This window comes from Gavia stellata, chromosome 9 (genome assembly GCF_030936135.1).
Source record: "Gavia stellata isolate bGavSte3 chromosome 9, bGavSte3.hap2, whole genome shotgun sequence".
Lineage (NCBI taxonomy): Eukaryota > Metazoa > Chordata > Aves > Gaviiformes > Gaviidae > Gavia > Gavia stellata.
In genome coordinates this window covers 5,756,244-5,778,338 of record NC_082602.1, presented here as the reverse complement: position 1 = coordinate 5,778,338, position 22,095 = coordinate 5,756,244, and the positions used below count along the sequence as shown (strand labels likewise).

Here is a 22,095-nt window from a genome sequence, read left to right as displayed (position 1 = left end):
AAAACCCTGTGTCTGAATAGAACACTCATAATTATCAATTAAGTTAGCTGCATACTGAAGTGACAATATAAAAATGAAGCTTATGCAATTAACCTTCCATTTATTGGATCTCATAGCCAAGCAAATCTTTAGTCCAATTTATAGTGTACTGCATATAAAATAGAAAAGTCCTTATGGACTATTCATTCATGTAGCAAACTTCACAGAGATAAAACACAACTGCAATGGAACTAGAACAACTGCAGTATACCTACACTACAATTACAGTCCTTGAATATTCGGAATGATGAACACACATACGGATTAAGTTTATATACTGAGTAAAAAAAAAATACGTAAGTAAAGCTCAACACATATGCCACATCTATTGCTTCATGTACATTCTGAAGTACATTATGCAAAAAACCCAACCAAAACAGCAACAACAAAACAAAAAAACCCCAATCTACTAAAAATTTATTAAATACACGCAATCAGTTCCTTATTCCCTCTTGGGATTTCTAACAAAACTCACCATTACAGACAAGCTTCTTCAATAGTCATTTGTCTAAATGCCACTGCCCTATATGCTGGTTTTCGCTGGGATAGAGTTAATTTTCTTCATAGTAGCTAGTATGGGGCTATGTTTTGGATTTGTGCTGGAAACAGTGTGGTTACACAGGGATGTTTTAGTAATCGCTGAGCAGTGCTTACACAGAGTCAAGGCCTTTTCTGTTTCTCACACCACCCACCAGTGAGTAGCACAAGAAGTTGGGAGGGGACACAGCCAGGACAGCTGACCACAACTGACCAAAGGGATATTCCATACCATATGATGTCATGCTCAGTATATAAACTAGGGGGAAAGCTGGCCAGGGACCACTGCTTGGGCTGGGCATCAGTCAGAGGGTGGTGAGCAATTGTTTTCATTTGCGTCACTTGTCTTTCTTGTATGTTGTTGTTATTTTCCTTTTCATTACAATTTTTATTATCATCATCATCATCATTATTATTATTTTATTTCACGTATTAAACTGTTCTTACCTCAACCCACGAGCTTTCCCACTTTTACTTTGCTGATTCTCTTCCCCATCCCGCTGGGGCGGGGGGGGAGTGAGTGAGCGGCTGTTTGGTGCTTAGTTGCCAGCTGGGCTTAAACCATGACACCCTCATTTCCTGTAACATCTATGAACTATGGTATGGTCTGAGCAAAGAAGTCAAGAGCTGATTGGAGTTACTGAATAGACAGACAAGCAGAAAGCTTTAGGAGAGTTACACAGAGATGGGGACATGGAGGTCAAAAATCCCTGAAGTGCCTCTGGAAAGAATAGGTAGAAACAGTCTGGTGAACAAGTGGGACTGACAGACATCCTCAGATACATTCCATGTCACTCATGCAGACAGAAAAGCCCAGCTTCAACTTTTCCCCTGTTGCTGCCACAGTCAAAGACTTAAGCTGCAGCAAGCACTGCCCTGCCCCTTCTGATCCCCGGAGTTTCTTCTGTCCTCCTGAGGCCCCACTGCATGCTACTGGCCCCTCACTGCAGGCTCCAAGGACCTTGCTAGGCTTTCTCTCTCTGCTGCAATGTACAAACACTCAAATCTTCTTTTCCTGATCCTCTCACCCAGTTAATTTTAAGGGACCTAAAACAACACAACTGCGAACAGAAGAAAAAGCCAAAATCCCCACACCTACTAATTTCTTTTTCTAGCAGTATTGCTTCCAGAACAACACTTCAGGTGAGGCACTTGTCTTCAATAATAATAGGACTGGAAATGGAGGGAGGCTGCTTGCAGTTAAATAAGAAGACTCAATACTTTTAGGAAATATTTAAATACTAATAGCCTGTTAATTAACTGAAACTGTATCACTAAAGCTTCAGCTATGGTTGGTTTTACACATGAAGTCACATGTTTTTCTACTGATGTTCTTATTTTAGTCATGTGGTTAGACCATTCTCTATAGCACATCCTCTTACTATTAGAGGCTAATTAGCGTCAACATCCTTGACCAGGACAACCACTACCATCCTGTTATCCAGGCCTAATTTGAATGACTGGGTATCAGAAGTTATGTGGGTTAACAGTTCAGTATTTGAGGAAGCTAACTGAAAGGAACAGTTAAAATTCAGAGTGAAAAAAGTAATTTAAGACTGATGTCTATTTAATATCCTAGCAGGAAGAGATGTGGACAATATGGGGGGAAAAAAAGTGAAAGCCAGCAATGCTAAGGTTTTCATAGAGCTCTTAACAAATCCAAAACATTCTACAAGTACACATCAGGTTGTTTGCGTAGCCTAGCAAACCCTAATAATATTCTTGAAAGCACTACAATCCCACAATGTACGTAATGGCATCACCTCATCTGAAAACATGGAATCTAATTCTCATCAAGTCATCCTGTAAAGGTATACAGGAGGAAAAACAGGCTTGAGAAACAACAATGAAAACACTGAGAACAGCTGAAAGACACAGTAAGACCTAGGACCTAACAGATTAAGACAGTATCATGAGCATTATGCAAATGCATCATGACAAATCAGATATAGTCTATATATTCAGGAACAAGGGAGGACTCTAAAATAAGAGATTTATTTCCAGTAATCTATTTTATATGAATGGAATTAGGCCATAAGAATCAGCATCATATGATTTCATCACAGAAGGGTGTAACATTTCAGTTACATTCCTATATATAAAGTGCAATATTGTACCTTAAAGAGAATACCGTTTGCTCAGGGACATACATTTCCATATATACGAACATCACTAACACCTTGACAATCTTACAAGTTCCTCCAAAACAAATGCTACGTCACACCACCAGATGTGTTATGCTAAAGTAGCTGCAAACTGAAGCCAATGTAACAGAAGTTTATTTGTCCCCTTGGTAAACAGTTGTAGTCCCAAAGATCCTTGCCACTTCATTTTCAGGGGTTTTCGTTGGTAAGGTTGCGGTTTTTTTCCCCCCAGTGAAATATCTCCCACCAAAACAGTTTCAAATAACTTTTTCCAGAATTCTCTCAAGCAAAATCCTCCTCCGCAGCCAAACAAAACAAAACAAACCACCCCAAACCAATTCTGAATTCAGAAAATGGTGCAAAGTGAAAACAATATATTGACAGTATCTTAGCAGGCATGCACGGCATTAAGCTAAGTGTTTCCACATTTCCTCCTAGTTTTCATTTTCTGTCTTGTTATTTCATATACAGAGTCTGTACAACCTAGGAGCTGAAAGAAGTGCAAAAAACAATACAAAACCCTTGTTACTTTCCAGACAGTGAGGATAGTTCAGGGCAGGTAATGAGAAATTAAAATAAAGAAATTTTTCCTCCCCTGCCTCCCCTTAGGAAAGAATCTTTATTCCTCTGTTATTATTAAGAATCGTTTCTGAAGCCAAAGCGCAGAGACTCATAATCATGAAATTAGGTCCCTACACATCATTCACATTATCATCCTGTAAAAGAGGAACCCAACACTACCTAAACTGTAGGTCACCCACCATCAAATGACTACTTTTTTCCCTGTTGTTGATACTATTTTTCTAATGTCATTAGTCCTTTGGTCTATTTTCCACATGCAGAAACCACAGCAGAATATTGATTTAAAATAGGATCAAGAAAGAGGCAAGCTTTGGCTCCGATAGACAGATGTACTGTTAAGGAAATGAGAAACGGGGTGATTTTTGAAGCATCACTAATTACTTATACACACCACAATTTAGGTATGGGTAAAACAAACATCGGAAGGATGCAGTGTGCTCGCCAGAAAAAAATTCCTTATGAGAACATCTTTCCCAAAAAACTATGCATGTATGGGTAATAATTCTGCCTTGGAGATATGCCTAAAGCATCAATACCAACAGAGTCTGCATGCTTCAAGAATTTCAGTGATGCTATAATAGAATACAAAGTTAACGTGACTGCAGTTTTTAATTTAAAAATCCATTTTGTGTTTTCCCAGAAAAAGTGGAAAGGAGACAGAAGAAACAGTGTGAAAAACACACATACCTTATCCCTATTTTATGCATAAACGTAAACATGAGTTCACATCTAGCTAGCATGTCACATCACACAGCAAGTTCCAAAGAAATGAGAAAGAAAACTTTGCTTGAAATTATTCTGTTTACAATAGTAGTGACAGCTTTAGGACAGTAAACGAAGCTTTTTCTAACTCAGAATAGCAAATTAGCCCAGACGCCGCGTAACAATATCAACACTAACACACAATCATCTAAGAGATAGAGGAATCAAACAAACTGGTGCTGTACTTGCTACTTTTACTATTACTTCCAATGCTGCTTTTACTGATATATTTCCTAATGATGTTTAATTTGGATTTTAGTAAAGCAGATAGTCAAATTATACTTTGCATTTATCATTCCACAAATATAAGACTGAAAATCCACTTGCAAATCATGTTACCTCTCTTTGCCTTCTTTAATGACACTTTAGCATTTTAGTTTCCAGGAAGAAATCATGAGAACCCAAGAAGGGTAATCATCTGCAGCCTTGAATTTGATGCGACTTCTCTGGAAACCATTTAAAAGCTTAATTTAAAAACTTGAAAGCTCATCAGAGACATGAATCAGCCAAATTTTGTAGGATACACCTCTTTACACGTCTCCAGGTCAGACACTTCCCTGAGAGATGTGCTAGAATCTCCCCAACTCACTGAAGTCTGACCCTGCATCAGTGATAGTGGGAGAAGCTGGGTATGCAGGGAAAAAAAAGGAAAAAGAATGCTTGTGCCTTTGCTTTGCAAGCTTGTGCAGAAGACACTAGAAATTGTCAAAAAGCTTGTACCTTAGCTGCAGCTCATAGGACATATATGCACATACAGAACGTGGATGATGCAGCCCCACCCTGCCGATGCTGCAACTACATCGAACTTATGTCTACTTCGTTCACTTCCCTTGGTGCTTGCCAGACTAAGCGCTTATGTCTGTTCCCCACCATCTACATCACCAGCTGCCTCCAGGGTGCTGAAGCACCCATGAGAATCCCCATCACACTTAGAATCATAGACTTGTTTAGGTTGGAAAAGACCTTTAAAATCATCAAGTCCAACCGTTAACCTAACCCTGCCAAGTCCACCACTAAACCATGTCCCTAAGCACCTCATCCACACATCATTTAAATACGTCCAGGGGCAGTGACTCCACCACCTCCCTGGGCAGCCTGTTCCAATGTCTGAAAACCCTTCCAGTAATGAAGTTTTGCCTAATACCCAATCTAAACGTCCCCTGGTGCAACCTGAGGCCATTTCCGCTTGTCCTATCACTTGCCACTTGGGAGAAGAGACCAGCACCCACCTCTCCACAACCTCCTTTCAGGTAGTTGTAGAGAGCGAATAAGGTCTCCCCTCAGCCTCCTCCTCTCCACGCTAAACAACCCCAGTTCCCTCAGCCGCTCCTCATAAGACTTGTGCTCCAGACCCCTCACCAGCTTAATTGTCCTTCTCTGGACACACTCCAGCACCTCAGTGTCTTTCTTGTAGTGAGGGGCCCAAAACTGAACACAGGATTCGAGGTGCGGCCTCACCAGCGCCAAGTACAGGGGCACAATCACTTCCCTAGTCCTGCTGGCCACACTATTTCTGATACAGGCCAGGATGCCGTTGGCCTTCTTGGCCACCTGGGCACACTGCTGGCTCATCTTCAGATGGCTGTCAATCAACACCCCCAGGTCCTTTTCCACCAGGCAGCTTTCCAGCCACTCGTCCCCAAACCTGTAGCGTTGCATGGGGTGGTTGTGACCCAAGTGCAGGACTCGGCACTTGGCCTTGTTGAACCTCATACAGTTGGCCCCGGCCCATCCATCCAGCCTGTCCAGATCCTTCTGCAGAACCTTCCTCCCCTCAAGCAGATCAACTTGGTGCCATCTGCAAACTTACTGAGGGTGCACTCGATCCTCTCATCCAGACGATTGATGAAGATATTAAACAAGATCAGCCCCAGTACTGAGCCCTGGGGAACACCACTTGTGACTGGACACCAACTGGATTTAACTCCATTCACCACAGCCCTTTGGGCCTGGCCATCCAGCCATTCTTTTACCCAGCAAAGATTGCTGGGTATTCCAGTTGAAAAGCATGTCAAAATTAGGTAAACAGCTGATAACAGTGATATGCCCAATGCCACAGAACAAAGTTATGTCAGATGGAACCATGTATCGATAGTGTGTTTTAGCTTCTTGCTTCAAGAAGAGGAAGATGTTCCCTTGTCAACCTATGCTATTTACACCTATTACTGCATGCCATAGCATTTGTATTCTCTGCTCTTTATTGCTGTCCGCCCCTCTCTTCCAAAACCCATGCAAAACTACAGCTCTTAACAGTGGTATTATTTTGCTGCCTTGTACTACTCTAAGCTTTCCTACTGTATGACCACCCTCCTCCCCAGACTCTGCAGGTTTTTTATCACAAGTCTCTAATAATGATGTTTTACTACCTTTCTTTCCTTCCCTGACACTCTGCTGCAGGACTGTCACCAACAAAATGTGGCATCTCAGGAAAGCTTATGAAGTCAGAAAAAAGGATGAAGTTGAAGAGATAAAAAAGAAATACCTTTCCAGGAAGAATACTTTCAAGTTTTAAAGGCACAGGGAAAAATAAATTGTTTATAAAACATTCATAGCGCTTCTGTGCAATATGAATCTACAGCAAATATCCTCCAGCAGCTTTAAGAAAATCATTCTCATGTCTTATGTCCACTAACTGCAGGTGGGGCAAGGAGAAGAGGGTAAAACAGAACAGCTTCTTGCTACAGAAGTTGAGGCCACTCAGGGTTGGTATTTTTATGTAGTATTACAAGCTGAGAATTTGTTGAGGATTCTACTCCAACACAACAGATGCTGGAAGATGAAAGTTAAGACTGAAAACCTCAAGGCATTTTGTAGTTAATTATTGTCTCTCCAAGTACTATCACAAAACAGCCAAGCAGTCACAGGCAACACGAGACTTTCAAGGGAATCTAACAGTCATAGTATTATTTTTTTTCCCCTTCAAAATCTGTTTATTGGCAAAGCTCAAGCCAAAGCAAACATCCAGCTAAGTCTAATTGTATAAAAGCACAAAGCATTAAGCCTTCCAATACGTTTTGGTGGCCCACAGCTTTAGGGTTCCACAGTACCCTAACCAGCTAAAAATACCACATGCTTTATCATCTTTTTAAAACAACAAACCTCGATTTTCATGAGCAGAAAAAGGTAACATCCTACAACTACTAATGCCAGTAAATGACACCAGATGATATGAGAAAGGTTTTCTTTTCTGTATCATTTTCAGTCCTAGTCAGATAGCCAGACTGGAAACTGGAACATGGCTGGTTTTGTACATGTTCCTTTCCTGCAGACTGCCCATCACATTAAGACTGCAGTGTTCTCATGGTACAAAGGATCATCCAGCCAAACAGGATCGTATTATTATACTTGAGGACTAGACTAAGAACTTTTTCAATGCAGTGTCTCCTAGTATCTGGTAACAACAGCTATCTACTAATACTGAAAACAAACGGTAACTTCTAACCAAAGCTGTGCCGCTGTCAGCTTAACCTGGCATTAGTCTGCAGTGTCAACAAAAGCAGTGGCCTGCTCCTCCTTTAGGCTCCTTTTTCCTCATTCCTTCCCTTGAGCCAGCAAGCAGTGTTCATACATCCATACGGAAAACTACATCGGGCAACTGACCTGAATGAAAACTAACCTTCTTGCTTGCTTCCCAGGTTAATTTTCAGCTGCATCAGTTTCCTGATCCAGATCACTGAATAGCTGTATGATTGCTATTGTTAGTCACAAGGGAAGGAGGCAGAAATAACATCTTGAGAGTAGGGAAGGAGATCAAATCTCTAGCCACACTGATGATGTATGCCAGATCAAACTGGTTGTGTAACAAAGGTGTAAGAGAAGGAATTAAACATAGGAATGTTCAAGCAGACTACCGCAGCTATCAAGGTTAGTGACAATGTCTTCCTTAACTTCAGCAGCATTGTGTGTGGACTTTTCTTCTTAAATGAAAAATGTATCACATCACCAAAATATCTTTCCTTTAGTTTTAGAAATATCATTATTAAGGCATGGTATGTACTTTTAATTAATCCCTCAATTGGAAGGCTGGAGATGGTATTTAAGAAGATGTCTGAAACTGTTAGAGATACTAACATCTGTTTTATCTCTTTTAAAGCAGATGGTAGAGAACTCGCTGATTTACCATGTTCTCCCCCATTACTTCTGCCCTTGCACAAGACTGCTGTATTTGAAGAAAATGGTATTAAGACAGATAAAAGGAGATGCCACACAGACGGTTCAACCAAGAAGATGTAACAATTGTGGTTATTAAAGTGATATTGGTGAAGAGGTTTTATGAGGCTAATAAAAATTTCTTCAGTGTCCCCCACCACTTAATGTACCAGAGCAAATAGCAAAATGGATGATTGATTTTCTCTGATGAAAAAGTAAATATATAGGAAATGTAAATTGCTAGCTTCAAAAATCCACAGCATCATAAAATATATAATTAAACTCCAATACCTGAAAAATGTAACACATCAACAAAAGATGCTGCCCACTTATTAGCTATCAAGCCTCATTTTTGTGAACAAGAATTTCAGGTTTGTTCAATGCAGCAGCTACTTTCTAGAAAATAACACAGAAGTAAATAATATCCATCTATCTGTATCAGCCAGAAAGGGCTAAACAATTTAAGTGTAAATTGGAACATAGCTCAAAGGAAAGACTAAATTTCCCTTTTCTTTTTTTATGCAGGAAAAACACACTGATAAAATGTTTAATTTTGAGAAAAAAAATGTATAGGACATTCACGTTTAAAGCTTGAGCAAAATATATAGGAAGCATAACAAAGTAATGATCATAGTTTTAGGAAAGAATGCAGAGAACATGCAAGCCCTGCCTGGAAATCAGAGCTTCTCAGTTGAGTATCTGTACGTGTAGGGCACACTGCTGTCACTACTAGGCTGCTGAAGGCTTCCATGCTACTTTGCATGGAAGAGGACAGAATACAAGTGGCTTGTGGACTGGATTGGAGATGCTTTGTCTGGATCTCTTCTACAGACAAACATACACACACTCTCTCCAAAAACACACCTCAGTTCCTCAAGTCTTGGTTCCATGGTATTTCTGATTTTACTGATAAACACAGACCATTTCACATGATCCTAAAAAACATGCAAAAGGCTTAATACTGCCTGCTAGAGAGATAGGAAATAAAGTATCAGTACAACTGTGCTGAATTTACTAAAAATCAAAGAAAGGAAGGCTGCAGGGGCTGGTTTCTTGCAAGCAGTCTTGGCGTTTTTTGCCATTCTCCTCACTGCAGGTACATGTGTTAACAGAGAAGCAGATCTGTAATACCAAAATACAGCAGTCAGTTCCAGACAGTCATACTGGAATTGAAAAACCAGATGAATTATGCTGGACAAGCCAAATACAAAATGTTAAAGACAGCTGTCAGATCAGTATTTGAATGGCCTGGAAATATGACATGTGCAAATATGTTCCCACTGATCAGGTCAGCATCTTGCTTACCCTAATACCTCTCCATGTTACTTGAACTACCACACTGATTTCACAGAGACAAAAATTCAGCTTCTGTCTGTAGTGGTATACCACATACCAAGCTATATTAAAATAACTAACAGCATATTAAGTTCCAAGCAGCAAGAAAAGACAGCACTGAGAATTAGAGCTTTACCTTCCACAAATGTGCCAAGTGTTATGATCCTTTCATTAGTATAATTTTTTTGAAGTATGTAGGAGAGGAAAGAACAGCAAATATAAAAATAAAAATCAACTGCAACACTGAACCCAATACACCATACACTAAGTATGTTAGAGATCAGTGCTCAGGTAACACAGGTCAATATATGCCACACATTGTCTGTTCCAGTCCATGACCAGCAGGACTGTAGAACAGCGGTAGCCGTTTTCAGAGACAGTTATCAGCAGGACTTTTGACTGCTGGCCATGTCTAAACTGCATTTTGGGAGTTGGCCATTTTATTAAGAATTTACTAACAGTAGATTTTGCAGTGTGATTTTACTGAATGGTGTTAAATAACATAATCCGAACGACTGCATTAAAAATGACAGATACACCTGCCTAGAAATAAACAATTTGATTTGGATTGTGAAAGTGCTGAAAAGTGCACTGAGATAGGATACTTTCCAGATGCTTTTGCACACATTAAACATTCTTAGTCAAAGAGTTCTTTTCTGTGGGAAAGGTGAGAGCCCCCATTTAAAAAACAGTAGTTCTGTGTTTTGTGTAATTTCTGCATTGAATTCTACATTGAAAGAAAAATTACATCTTAGCAAAACAAACCCAGCAAAGCCAGACACCCAAAACAGGTCCTAAGGCACTGCAAACCAAAATAATAATCAGCCTGATTTAGAGCAGACTACTAACAGGGCTGTTTTCAGGAAAGAAGCAAAAAGAAGTATGACCAGAACATTCATCATTTGCCCCTAGTTTGTTTTTAGAATGAGGGAGACCAGTCTATACATATATTTTTATGCTTTGAAATCTAAACGGAAGTGCTGGAAACTTTTAAGACATCCTTCAAGAGTGGGAACACACCAAAACGTCTTGTGCCCTTTCTAACCTATCACAAAGGCTGATAGCAGTCTCTCTCCCAAATCCCCCATGAAGCTGTGCACGAGTTCATGAGAGAAATCACCTGATTTGAGCTCCCTGTAAATGGCATTGAGAACAACAGAAATATTAAGCAGTTTCTCACATTTTCATCAGTGAATTTAGGAGCCTAAATAGAAGATGGACTCTTCTAATGGATTTTTGAAGAAGAGGAGCAAATTATGGGGCCCAATGAAGTCAGTCCATGTGCCCCTACTAACTGAAGCTGGAGTGAAACAGCAAAGGGTTTTCTCTAAGAGGCAGTTTAGTTTCATATGCATGGAATCTAATAAACAATCTTTTTTTTTTAAATCAGATCTTTCAATATGAATATTTTGTAACAATATAATTCTCTCATTTTAAAAGTTGTCAGAAATCTGGTGTGAAGTACTCTCAGAAGGTTTTTGCAAGATCTCAAAACTAAGTCTGCTGTCATGAGTCATCACTACAAGTTGCTAGAGTCTAACCTCAGCCATTCTGCATTTCTCACTCCTTTTCATATACCTACAGAATTATGAATTTACTTAGATCCTAATTAGCATTTTGGTGTTTGTTACAGCTTTTTCCTCACAGCTGAACTGGAAGTGTTGTAGGAACAGGACTAACAAACTTATGCCTCTGTTTCCAAGTATGCCAACTTAACTTCTTGCATAGTATTTTGCTAAGGCGTAAGAGGAACTGTAGGTGCAGATGTACAAAGTAAACGAGGGTGCAAGGGGAAGGGAAGTACGGGCACTACATGAACTACAGAAGACACTTCTACTGAAGGAGAAATAGGGTAAGAGAGAAACCAAACATCCTTAAATATCCATTTGCTGAATAGAACAAACTCAGTAAACCAATATGAATCGGTAGGAGTAAAGCCTGTGACACAAAGCACTTTATTCTTTGTCAGTAAAAAGCTCTGAATAAGCAGTGCAGGGCAGAAATGCTACCACAGGTACCAAACCCCATCTATAATGGAGCACTCCACTGGAGAACAATTTTAAGATTAGATGCATCGAGGTATTATAGATGTCAAGAGAACTAACACATCAACTACAACTACAAAACAAATAAATCAAAACCGTATCAAATCTCAAGTATTTGTTTCCAAACTGAGACACTCCACATACACCAGTGGTGAAACTGAAAGTCAAGACATGTTAGAAGCATGTAATTTGTTTTAAAAATAACATCTTCTCATTCATACTTTTCCTCAATAATTAGTCATCAAGGCAAAACACTAGCCTCTACTGATGTTACACCAGCATGTGAGAGAATACACAACCGAATGTTCCATGGTTCTCAGAAGAAACATGCCCTTAGATACAGTGGCAAAGACTGAGAGGAAGCCAGCTTCCATCTAACAGTAAGTATTTCACTAGACAAATTCTACCATACTAGGATACAAATCTTGGTCCTCAGCCTCCTCATATAACAGGTGCAACACGACATGTAGTTTTATTGAACAGCCTAGCCATTACTGCAACTTGCTCTTTTTCAAAGCAAGCTGTAAGCTGCCCTTGGCATCATATCCTGCCAGAGGAGTGAACCACACCAATCCACTTGGATGCCAAGAGCCATGAGGACTTACAGTGGCTGTGTAGCTGATGCTCTGTCATTAAAGGTCCACTCACTCACCTCCCCTACTTCCAAATGGTTCCCTCAGAACGGTGTAGGGCTGTGGTGGGCAAAAAGTAATTTAAATTGTGAACACTTACAGGCAGCAGATAACTGGGGCAGGAGAAGAGGAAAGTCTGAACTCTCGAGCTCAAGCCTGGTACCAGCCAGCTGCCACTGGTATGTGCTGGTTTTAAATTCTGTTAACATCTCAACTAAACAAAGCTGACAGATCCTGAGGTGTCCAGTTAATAAAGAGACACAAAACAGAGCCACCAATTAGGAGGCAGATCACACTTCATGCTTCTGGACACACTCTTAGATTGGGAAAAATCAAGGGTTTAGGGGCCCAAAAAGAGGCTGATGAAGATCCTGGCTAGAGGAACAGTCCTGGAAGTGAGGAAAGATCCTGGAGATCAGGAAAACATGTAAGGGAAGATCCTGGAAGTCAGAAAAATATGTGGAGAAAAATACCGGGAGACATGCAGGGACCTTGGACAGTAAGGCCTGAGACAGGTGACTGCGAGCAAAACCGCCCTGACTTTCTGCCCAACCTTCCTGGACTAGCAGAAATCATCCCGCTGGGAAGGAAAGTTGAGACCTAGTGAAAATAACACTGTGGGGAAAACAAATGAGTGAGCATGTGGTATCATCAAGCAGGGTAAAACCTTATCTCCCTGGTTCTTAAATGAACTCTAGTATTCAGATCTACTATGGGTTGTAACTCTGTCTTGCTTGGGTTGTAACTCTGTCTTGCTTGTGACAGTTTTTGGCCTACCACAAGGCACTCCCCCTTCATCCTATGTACTCAGTAAATGACGTGCAATCGGCACTACTTTTTATCCAACAGCTCCAAGAGCCTGAACACAAAGACAAGACTCAAGCAGACAACATTCTCAGAGCCAGTATCGCTATCTGAGTATGTACGCTACACATCAGAAATGACCATGAATTTAACTGGCTCAGCATGCATTTCCTATCCATTGAATCCATGTCTTCCATACAATACATTTTGCATTGACAATAGCTAGCTATAAAGAACGTTTACATCTTTGCAAACCTCCTCCAGTGGCTTAGGAACTAGTTCTGAAATATGCTGTAATATCTGCTTTAGGTTCTGATATATTCCTGGTTAGGTGCAAGATAAGAAAAGAAATGAGGTAACAGCTTCATATACATTTAAAATAGCTCAAGATGCACACACACTCTCTTTTTTAAGGCTATTTTCCCTCCTCTCCATTTTTATTTTTAATTTTTAAACACAAACAGCAGCTCAACCTTTAATGGATTTCCTGCTACACAGATTTCCTTCTCACCTAATAGCTTTATAGCTAGATAGTTTCTATCTATCTCTCAATACTTCACAGAAAACCAGAAACTAGTAAAATACTAAGATCTGAGGTTCTGGTTATACCAGTGTATACCTTGGTTTTTTAAAAATAGGTGATAAAAATACTGCATGGGATTGAATGATTTTTAAAAATTATTTATCACTGAATAAAGATTAAGCTAAATCATGAAGATTCATGTGTTTTTCCTGCATTTTGCTTCCTAGTATGACACACCAGAACAGACGTGGCTCACTGCAGAACTAATCACCCTGCACCATTTCGGTAAGTAGAAGCAAGCTCTAGCAAGATCTCATCTTCTAAGGAAGTGAGCATGAAATTCTCTTTTTTCAGATATGGTTCTTCCAAAACTAGCCCAAACCTCCTGCTCCTTAAAACTCTCCATGGATCTTCATACTAATAAAAATGCTCTAGCCAGAGCCCTTTGACATGCTGAAGCTCTTCCCAGCTCCTGCCTTGAGACTAGCCACTTCTGATCTACACTTTGAAGCTTTAGGCTCAAGGTCATTCTTCCCCTCAAAAATACCAGCTCAGGATCCATCTGCATTAACGCTCTCGGCACTCCCTGGTTTCCATTCCCTCGGGGAGAAAAATGCCATTATCTCTCACTATGTGCACCACAGCACCTCCACTACTTTTGTTTCTGACAAACATGAGCTTCAGAGAGAAGAAGCGCACCTTCACCTACCCCAGCTACTGTTCAGTGTTGCTTCTCTGCTCTCCCCCAACACCGTATCCTTATCCCAGGTTAAGTCACATATCTAAGGCTTTCAACTCCATCCAAGATCTATCAATGGCTTCCTTCTCACCTCCTTCCTCCTTCAGAGGCTGTTGCAGAAGGCATCCTTCTCCCTCAAGCTTATCCCTCAGCAGAGCTCCCCAACCCAGCAAAACCAGAGGCCTACCTTAAACAAGGTAAGGAAAGCAGATACAGTACAAACACAGAAGCCAGGTCAAGTAACAGGCTAGACCCTCCTTATGCACAAACACACAGGTTTTTCTGGGTCTTTTCTCCCTCCTGTTGGCCTGGTGTGCTGGACATACTTGTTGAATCACCTGAAAGCTGATTAGACCATAAAAAAAGTAAAGACCTATCAAGAATTTAGATAGAGAAGCCACATCCTTCTCTGCTAATCTCTGGTTTCCTACATTTAGAATATTCTTCCATCTCTACATTGACAAGTTTACCCTCTATCAGGTACTTTTGCCTGATTCCAGAGGACTATTAGACAAACCAGAGACTTCTTCAAACATGCCACTGAACTGAAGCATAAGGGTAACAAACCCAAGATATGTATTATCCAAACAGCTCTACAGATGTATATCCTTGCTGTTCAAAAACAGAAGTTTGTTTGCTTTTGTGGGTTCTTTTCCTTTTCTTTCTCATGCATTTGATGAGGTCATGATTTTGTTTGCACACCAGGAAAGTAACATGGACTCCCACATAAAACAAGTGACATTGTAGATTTTACCTACCTGACAACACTCGAGAAAATTCTCCCAACCAAAAGCTAGTAACATGACAGAAATAATTCGTCCTTCATCAAAACATATGCTAGCAGCTCTTTATTTCTTTATTCCATTCATTATTATTTTAACATTAAATATTCTTAAAATTCATTTCTCATGAAGTATTCATGAAATTTCAGGAACAGGTATTATGTGTTTCATATCAGCTCTAACACACATGCCTAGCTTATTTCATTTATTGAAGTCAAAATATTTGCTAATAATCTTACTTGAGAAAAAAAATATGGTCAGAGTTCAGAATCAACCCTCTACATTTTAACTACAGTACAGTATAATTAATATAACATAAGCATGTCTATGAATTCTAACAATTAACAGGCTTTCCTCCAGGGTTTGCCAATTCTGTACCTGCCTTTTCCCCAGTGCTACATTGGAAGTTTTGCTGGTCAAATCTGCAGAACTCCCAAGACTCCAAGGTGTTTTCTGTAGGTGTTGTTTTCATTGCTGTTTTCTTGGTTGGTGTGTTTGGGGGGGGGGGGGGGGTTGGATGTTTTATTTTCTTCTAGTTCAACCATTTCAGATTTCAGTCCAAACCATGTGGTTCCCTTCAAGAAATGTATTATTCAGAGCACATAAAATCCCATTTTTTTACTCTAAAGATTTGAGAACATTGGGGAGTTCTACATGCAAATTTCCCCATTCCAAACGCTAATTGACATGCCACGCAGGAATCTTAAGAGAGTTACTTTCCCTGTGGAGGATTTTTAAATGATATGGCATAATCTGATTTACTGAAAAAAGCAGGAGCCTTATTCTGCTATTTCTTACTTAGCCAATTGCTTTCGTGGGGAATGGTCCTTATCTAAGAAAGCAGCAAATCCTGCACAATAAATTAATAGTAATATAATCTTATCATATGCATAACACATTCTCTGTTTAGTTCATGATTATAGATCTGTCTAATTCACCCCTGGTTTACCTCGAGGTTAAAAAAAAAAAAAAAGAAAGAAGAAACTTCCATTTTACTATAGGAAATTAAAACCCTAGCGACCTAAACGGCTGTGGAGAAAAACAAGTATTTTAGTCAAAATTAGATTTTAGGAGTTTCTGGTATCAGATGCAATACTGGAATTGTCGGGTTTCAATTAAAAAGCCACATCCGGATGCATAATAATGTACTATAAAACTGCACTTGTAGCCCTTGAGAAACGAAGAGGTTGGAAGAAGCTACTCATGAATCCTTCTTACAAGCCAGCATTCTTACAAAACCAGTAACACATTAAATCAAACACAGTGGGATGTGAAACATAGAACTGTAAAAGTCATGAAAATAGACATTGAAACTGAATGATTCAAGAGAAAACACTGATCTGCGATATTTTCAGAATATTACATTTCCTTGATAGAAGTTTCTTTTTCCCCAAGTCTTGCATTTACTCAACAGGCATAAAATGGACTTCTTAAGCTTGTCATTGAACATATTATTAATATCTGTTCTTCACCTTCCATGTCAACTACATTTAGCATACACAAAAGGGTAAGAATATTTAGGCCACTGTGTAAACTACAGTGTTCTTCAAAGAACTAATGATCTTGAAATTATGCAGCCTCAAGGCTGAAACACTCAGATCAGATTCACAGAAATCAGTAAAATGTTTTCTTTAAACAGATGTAACTGCAGAAGTTTTTATATCTCTATAATTCTGACGTGACAAATACAGAGTGAATACACTTTTTGTAAAATATTAAGTACCAAAAAATGTATCTGTAGCTGTGCTATTTTTCATTCATTTGCTTAAGACAAAAGCTCAAGCTTTTGCACTGGTGATAATCAGAAGAATTCCTACTTTCACATTCACATACACAAAAACCAAATCAAGTGGTAATAATACTCCGAGTTAAAGGTCAAAATACATATTCCTTTCCAAGAGTAAAAATACTCCCAATTTGCCTGCCATGTTACACTGTTCATTCAGTTAGGTTTAATTTCAGAAACAGAGCAGCATGTTTCTCCAATTGCAATTTTTACAGCTTTATAAAACTTCCAATCAATACAGACTAATAACAATTCCTATGTTAACCACTAAGAAAAAATAAACAAATTAACTGAGTATTTGCCCTTGATTTATCATTTGGTCTCCATTTACCACACTAAGCTGTGTGAATGGAATGTGAATTTAAACTGAAGAAGCATGACTAAACGTCTATGTTGTGTGACAAAAATACAATGTATGTTCAGTGCGCTGTAAGGGGAATTAATTGAAAAAGTCATACCTGTGGGCACAAAGTCTCTATGTGATTAGCTGCCATTTGCACAATTTTCATTCCATCTTCATTTGTTGACAATGAACAAGCAAGATTAGCAACCTTAAATAAACAAACAAACAGTTTTGTAAGCAACTATTCATCCTGACTCTCAAACTTGCCAAAAAACATCTCTGCTAGAAAGCCTTCATTATTTGGGGAAATTAGTTTGTCAAAGAACGTATTTGAACAAGGAAACACGGGGGGGGGGGGGAAGTAGCTGTGGGAATGGGTGACAGTTACAAGAGATCTCTTGACCTCTCCCCAACGTAGGTTCAGCACATAACAGCTGCAGAGTGGTGTTTAGATAACATCAGGAAATTTCAATGTAAAATCCTAAGGCTTCAGCTAGATTGCTTGTGACCCCTTCAAACCATGTCCAGCTTTTTAATTTTTTTTTTCAACTTACTTTTCAGACCTTAAAAATCAAATAACATTTGCCTGCCTTTGTTGTAATGAAATACAGAATGATTTATGTCCTGAGCTATCCACAGATCATTATTTTAATTAGTGGTACAATTTTCTACTGAAATAGTCTTATCAGTGCAACTTACACTGAAAATGTTTAAGGAAACTTGAAATCTGTGAAAGAACAAGTCTATCTTCTGTTTTATTTTACCATACACCAGGGAGATACAGCTTCCTCTAAAGGATAAAAGCTCTTCCATGACACTCCACAGTTCAACAAGTTTGAAGAGATGAAGGAAAAAGAGCATTCTCTTCAGCTCACTGCAACTCAAGATCCACAGGCTGTAACAGACAGGCTTCACAAAAGCACAAGAGGGGTTGGGATAGTGGGATCCAGTAGATCTTTTCATCCTACTGAAGTCATACAATGTCCTTAGGTAAACTCCTACACACTTGTTAGTCTTCATAGCCTTCACTGAAGTAGGTGTATTACATATATATCACTCCAGTGTTCATGTACATCAAGAGCTGCCTGAGACATAGACCTCTGTAGTGCTGCAAATATTAACATAGATATAAACATAGATATGCATAGTTAATTTGTAATCATTCAAAACTCGAGTTCTGCAGTCCAGCTGCTGCAAAATGAAAGTAAATTTTCATTTATCAACATTTTAGGACACTATTTCTAAGAAAGAACAATAGTTTAGTGATGATCAACAAAGGCTTTTATTACTCTTAACTGATGTAAATAATTACAAGGCATTAGTTAGTGCATAGCCAAATTAATTACTGTTCCTATCCAAAATTCAAAGAAGACTAAGACAGACACTTGCTGAAGAGGATGAGGACTAGAATGCATGGCCTTCCATGTACACCTGTGCCTACATATAAATATTTTATGAACCTATCCCTGGTATTCCAACACAACTCACTGGTTCCCCACCTGTGTCATGGTTATCTTGTCCACATGAAAACTAAGGGTTAAGACTGAAAAAAAATCCAATTTTCATAGATGCACTCAAGCTGTATTCTCTTTTATTTGAAGTAAACTGCCATGGGTTTTTTAACGTAATACTTGAGAAAAGTTGTTTTTGATCCTACACTTCCCCTCCTGACTCTTCAGCTCTAAGTTACCTACAGATGTTTTGGTGTCATCATTAATACAACTCTAAAAGACACTATTCCCTCTCCGCCAAAAAAATCAGTTATTTTTCTTTGGATTGAAGGTCACGGTTTTTCAATATTGCTTACAACAACTACTTCACGTTGGCTTGAGTATTTTCTTTGCCCCAGTCACTGAGCTGCTTGTATATCCCAAATGTAACACTGCATTCATATATCATGTATAAAAAGAAGCACTCTACAAGGCTCAGTGCAAATATTATTGATCTATTTCTTAAAAAGCTCCTCAATGCCTAAAGCAGTGACATTTCAAAGGTTAAAAAAAAAAAAAAAAAAAAACTAAAAAAGGGCAATACAAGCCATTCCGCCAGGACAAAATAAACTCTCTCAGCAGCTTTTTCTTTTTCCAATTTCATTTCACAGTTCCCAGAAAAACTTTACTTCTATCTTCTTGGGATCCACTGCAAACGTGCGCAATATGTACCTCCTGCTTACCAGTAAGAACAGTTTTAAGATTGAGTTCTCTGCTGTAAGCGATAAATGTTTTGTCCCCGTCTTGATGTGCAAGGCAGATACAGAGACAGCTTAAAACAATTTTTTATCCTGTTTCCCAGTTGCACTGGCTGAAACATCTCCATTTCAAAACGGAGGACAAATCCAATCCTTAACATCAATTGTGTCACAGATTCACAGAATAATAATTGAGATTGGAAGAGGTTTCCGGAGGTCATATAGTCCAACCCCTGCTCAAAGTATGAGAATGAACTCTAAACCAATCCCCGCCAATGGATCTACGTAGCAGATCAGCATCTGGGGACAAATTATGTGCATGTTACCAGATCACGTTGAAGATCAGAAGGGTAAAAAAGCGTGATTCTTCTCTGACAAAACATGCTCAGGTCAGGAAGGATCTCTTAATCCACAAGTATTCTCTTTTATTTGAAGTCAACAGCCATGGGGGTTTTAATATATATATATAGAGAGAGGAAAACCTGTTTCTGATCTTGCACTTCCCCTCCTGATTCTTCAGCTTTAAGTATTCCTTGGTGACGGCCCAATGCATAATAGTATTCGCAAAGCACAAGCAGCAAACTAAGGATATGAGCATCAGGAATTTATGTTAAGCCACTTTACAATGACAAACACACAGAGGTCTGTATTATTTACACTAGATGTCTTTTAAAAATCAATGAAGTTAAAGAAAGTATTTGGCTACTTTAGAATACATAAATTCATCGGGCTACATTTCTGCTGGGTACTTGGAATTCATACTACAGTGCTACACCAACAGTGAATTTAGTCCTTTGCCTTTCATTTTGATCAACATTAGCAAATCTTTTTTTTCCATTAGAAAACGGGTAGAATTTTCTTCTCCTGGAATTTAAGTGGCACCACTTTTCTACATGTAGCTTATGCGTCAGTACAAGGGTTCTCTGTCAGTCTCAGTAGATGACTAGACTAACAGCTGTTCCACCCAAAAGACAGTCTAGATTCCAGTAAGCCATTAGCGTGGTCTCAACCATCAGTGCACTCACTGTTAGTATTTTCCTCACCAGCTCCTGAAGAGATCTCCTTAACACAAATCCAAAACACAATAATCCAAATAAATCAGATGGAAAGAGTCAAACAGGGTGTGTGTGTAATTTTTCCAAGCATAGGGCAGGGCATTTGAGAACCTGAAGTCTCTTTTGAAGCTGTAATGTTGCTAATAAGGATGACAAGGTGTTTCATGAATACTAAATGCCTATAACCCATAAGAAAATCAAGCCCTAGCTCAGAGAAGACCTATCACCTTACTTTCCTGAAAGTATCATGCACATCTTGGAAGGTTTCTCAAATAGCAAAAATCCTTTATTACGCCACAGTCTCTTCCCTAAGCAATATAAGCTGCACAAATACATCACATTTCTTTTGTATTCTCCAAGAGAGTCACTAGCGTCCCTTAAAGGGACTTCAAGCCCAAGTACACTGCAACTTCAAAAATAAATAAAATAGCAAAATGAAGAGCCAATGATTCCTCTCAGTCAGAAAATCATCCTCTTTCTGAAGAGCAAAGTTTGTCAGGACGAAAGACAAAGCTTTCTTGGAGGCTGGTCTGACTGAAATCAGCTCCAACAGAACTTTAAAAAAAAAAAAAGCTATCAGAGATTTTTCAACTTTTTTTTTTTTTGCCATGTGAAAAAGCATGTTTCTTCAACTTGTAGTACTCAATACAATGTGTCTATTCATAACCATTCTCTCCAAACATTTCCAAGATACTACGAAAGCAGTTAGCTCTTCCTTGAAAACATGAAGAACAGTGAACAAACCACCCATGCTGAGTTTTAGCAACATCAATTAATATGCTAATTAAGGTGCAGTGGGAGCAGGAAGACTCTGAACTGAGCAGCACTGGCAATAGATAAAATATTCCATTAGCCAGTTAGGATTTTTAGATTATGAAGGCACCAAGGACTGTATTATTTGATACACATCGTATGCCAACACACATTTCCTTTATATTCCTGAAGTTATTAAATGAGCTTCTTACACGCACTTTAACTTGTGTTTTTATTTTTACAATTGCCTTTCTTTATTGGGGAGAGGGGGTTCCTCTCTTTAGAATTTGGTGAGCCACTGACTTTTCAGGCTAGAAATTCTTGAAGAGTAAGACCTGTGTATACTAGATGCAATCAGTTAAAAAAAAAAATCAACTAATCATATTCCTCTCACTGACTTACGCATTACATGGAGCATGCATGTGTATCTAGGAGAGCCCACAACTGGAAAACTTTTACCTGAAAATGTGTGCAGGAACTTTTTCAGTTCCTACTCTTTATCTAACAATTGAATAGAAAAGGAAAAAATATTTAGAGGCTGTTTGAGCTACATTATACATGAACAAGTTTGTGCTGTTGTCAAAAATTCTTCCAGATGGAAGGCTTTTTACCTTGACTATGCTCACCAAGTGCATTCACACTGTGTATCCTAATGTTCTCTCCCCAAGTGGAGGATACATGCTTTAAGAAGTCCTCAGCTTCTTTCAACCTCAGATTTCCAAATGCTTTCCACTGGAGATTACAAGGCAAAAGGGCAAATACATATAGGCAAAATACCTTGGAGATCCACTAATTACTTCCAGTGGATCTCCAGAAAGAGGTGACAAAAAAATTCTTTGGAAGGTGTGTAATTTGCAACAGCCAATGTCCTAAAGCCAAATACTGCCAGAGGTAATG

The 22,095-nt window shown here is 39.0% G+C and overlaps 1 protein-coding gene across 2 annotated transcripts in view; it reads right to left on the bottom strand.

The window, feature by feature from the left end:
• Positions 1-22,095, bottom strand: part of CTNNA3 (catenin alpha 3) — a 540,343-nt gene that overhangs the window by 177,478 nt on the left and 340,770 nt on the right. For both annotated transcript variants that reach the window (XM_059820900.1, XM_059820901.1), the window contains exon 10: positions 17,318-17,410. In XM_059820900.1, coding sequence (XP_059676883.1) covers positions 17,318-17,410 — 93 coding nt within the window. The remainder of the gene's footprint in view (positions 1-17,317; positions 17,411-22,095) is intronic.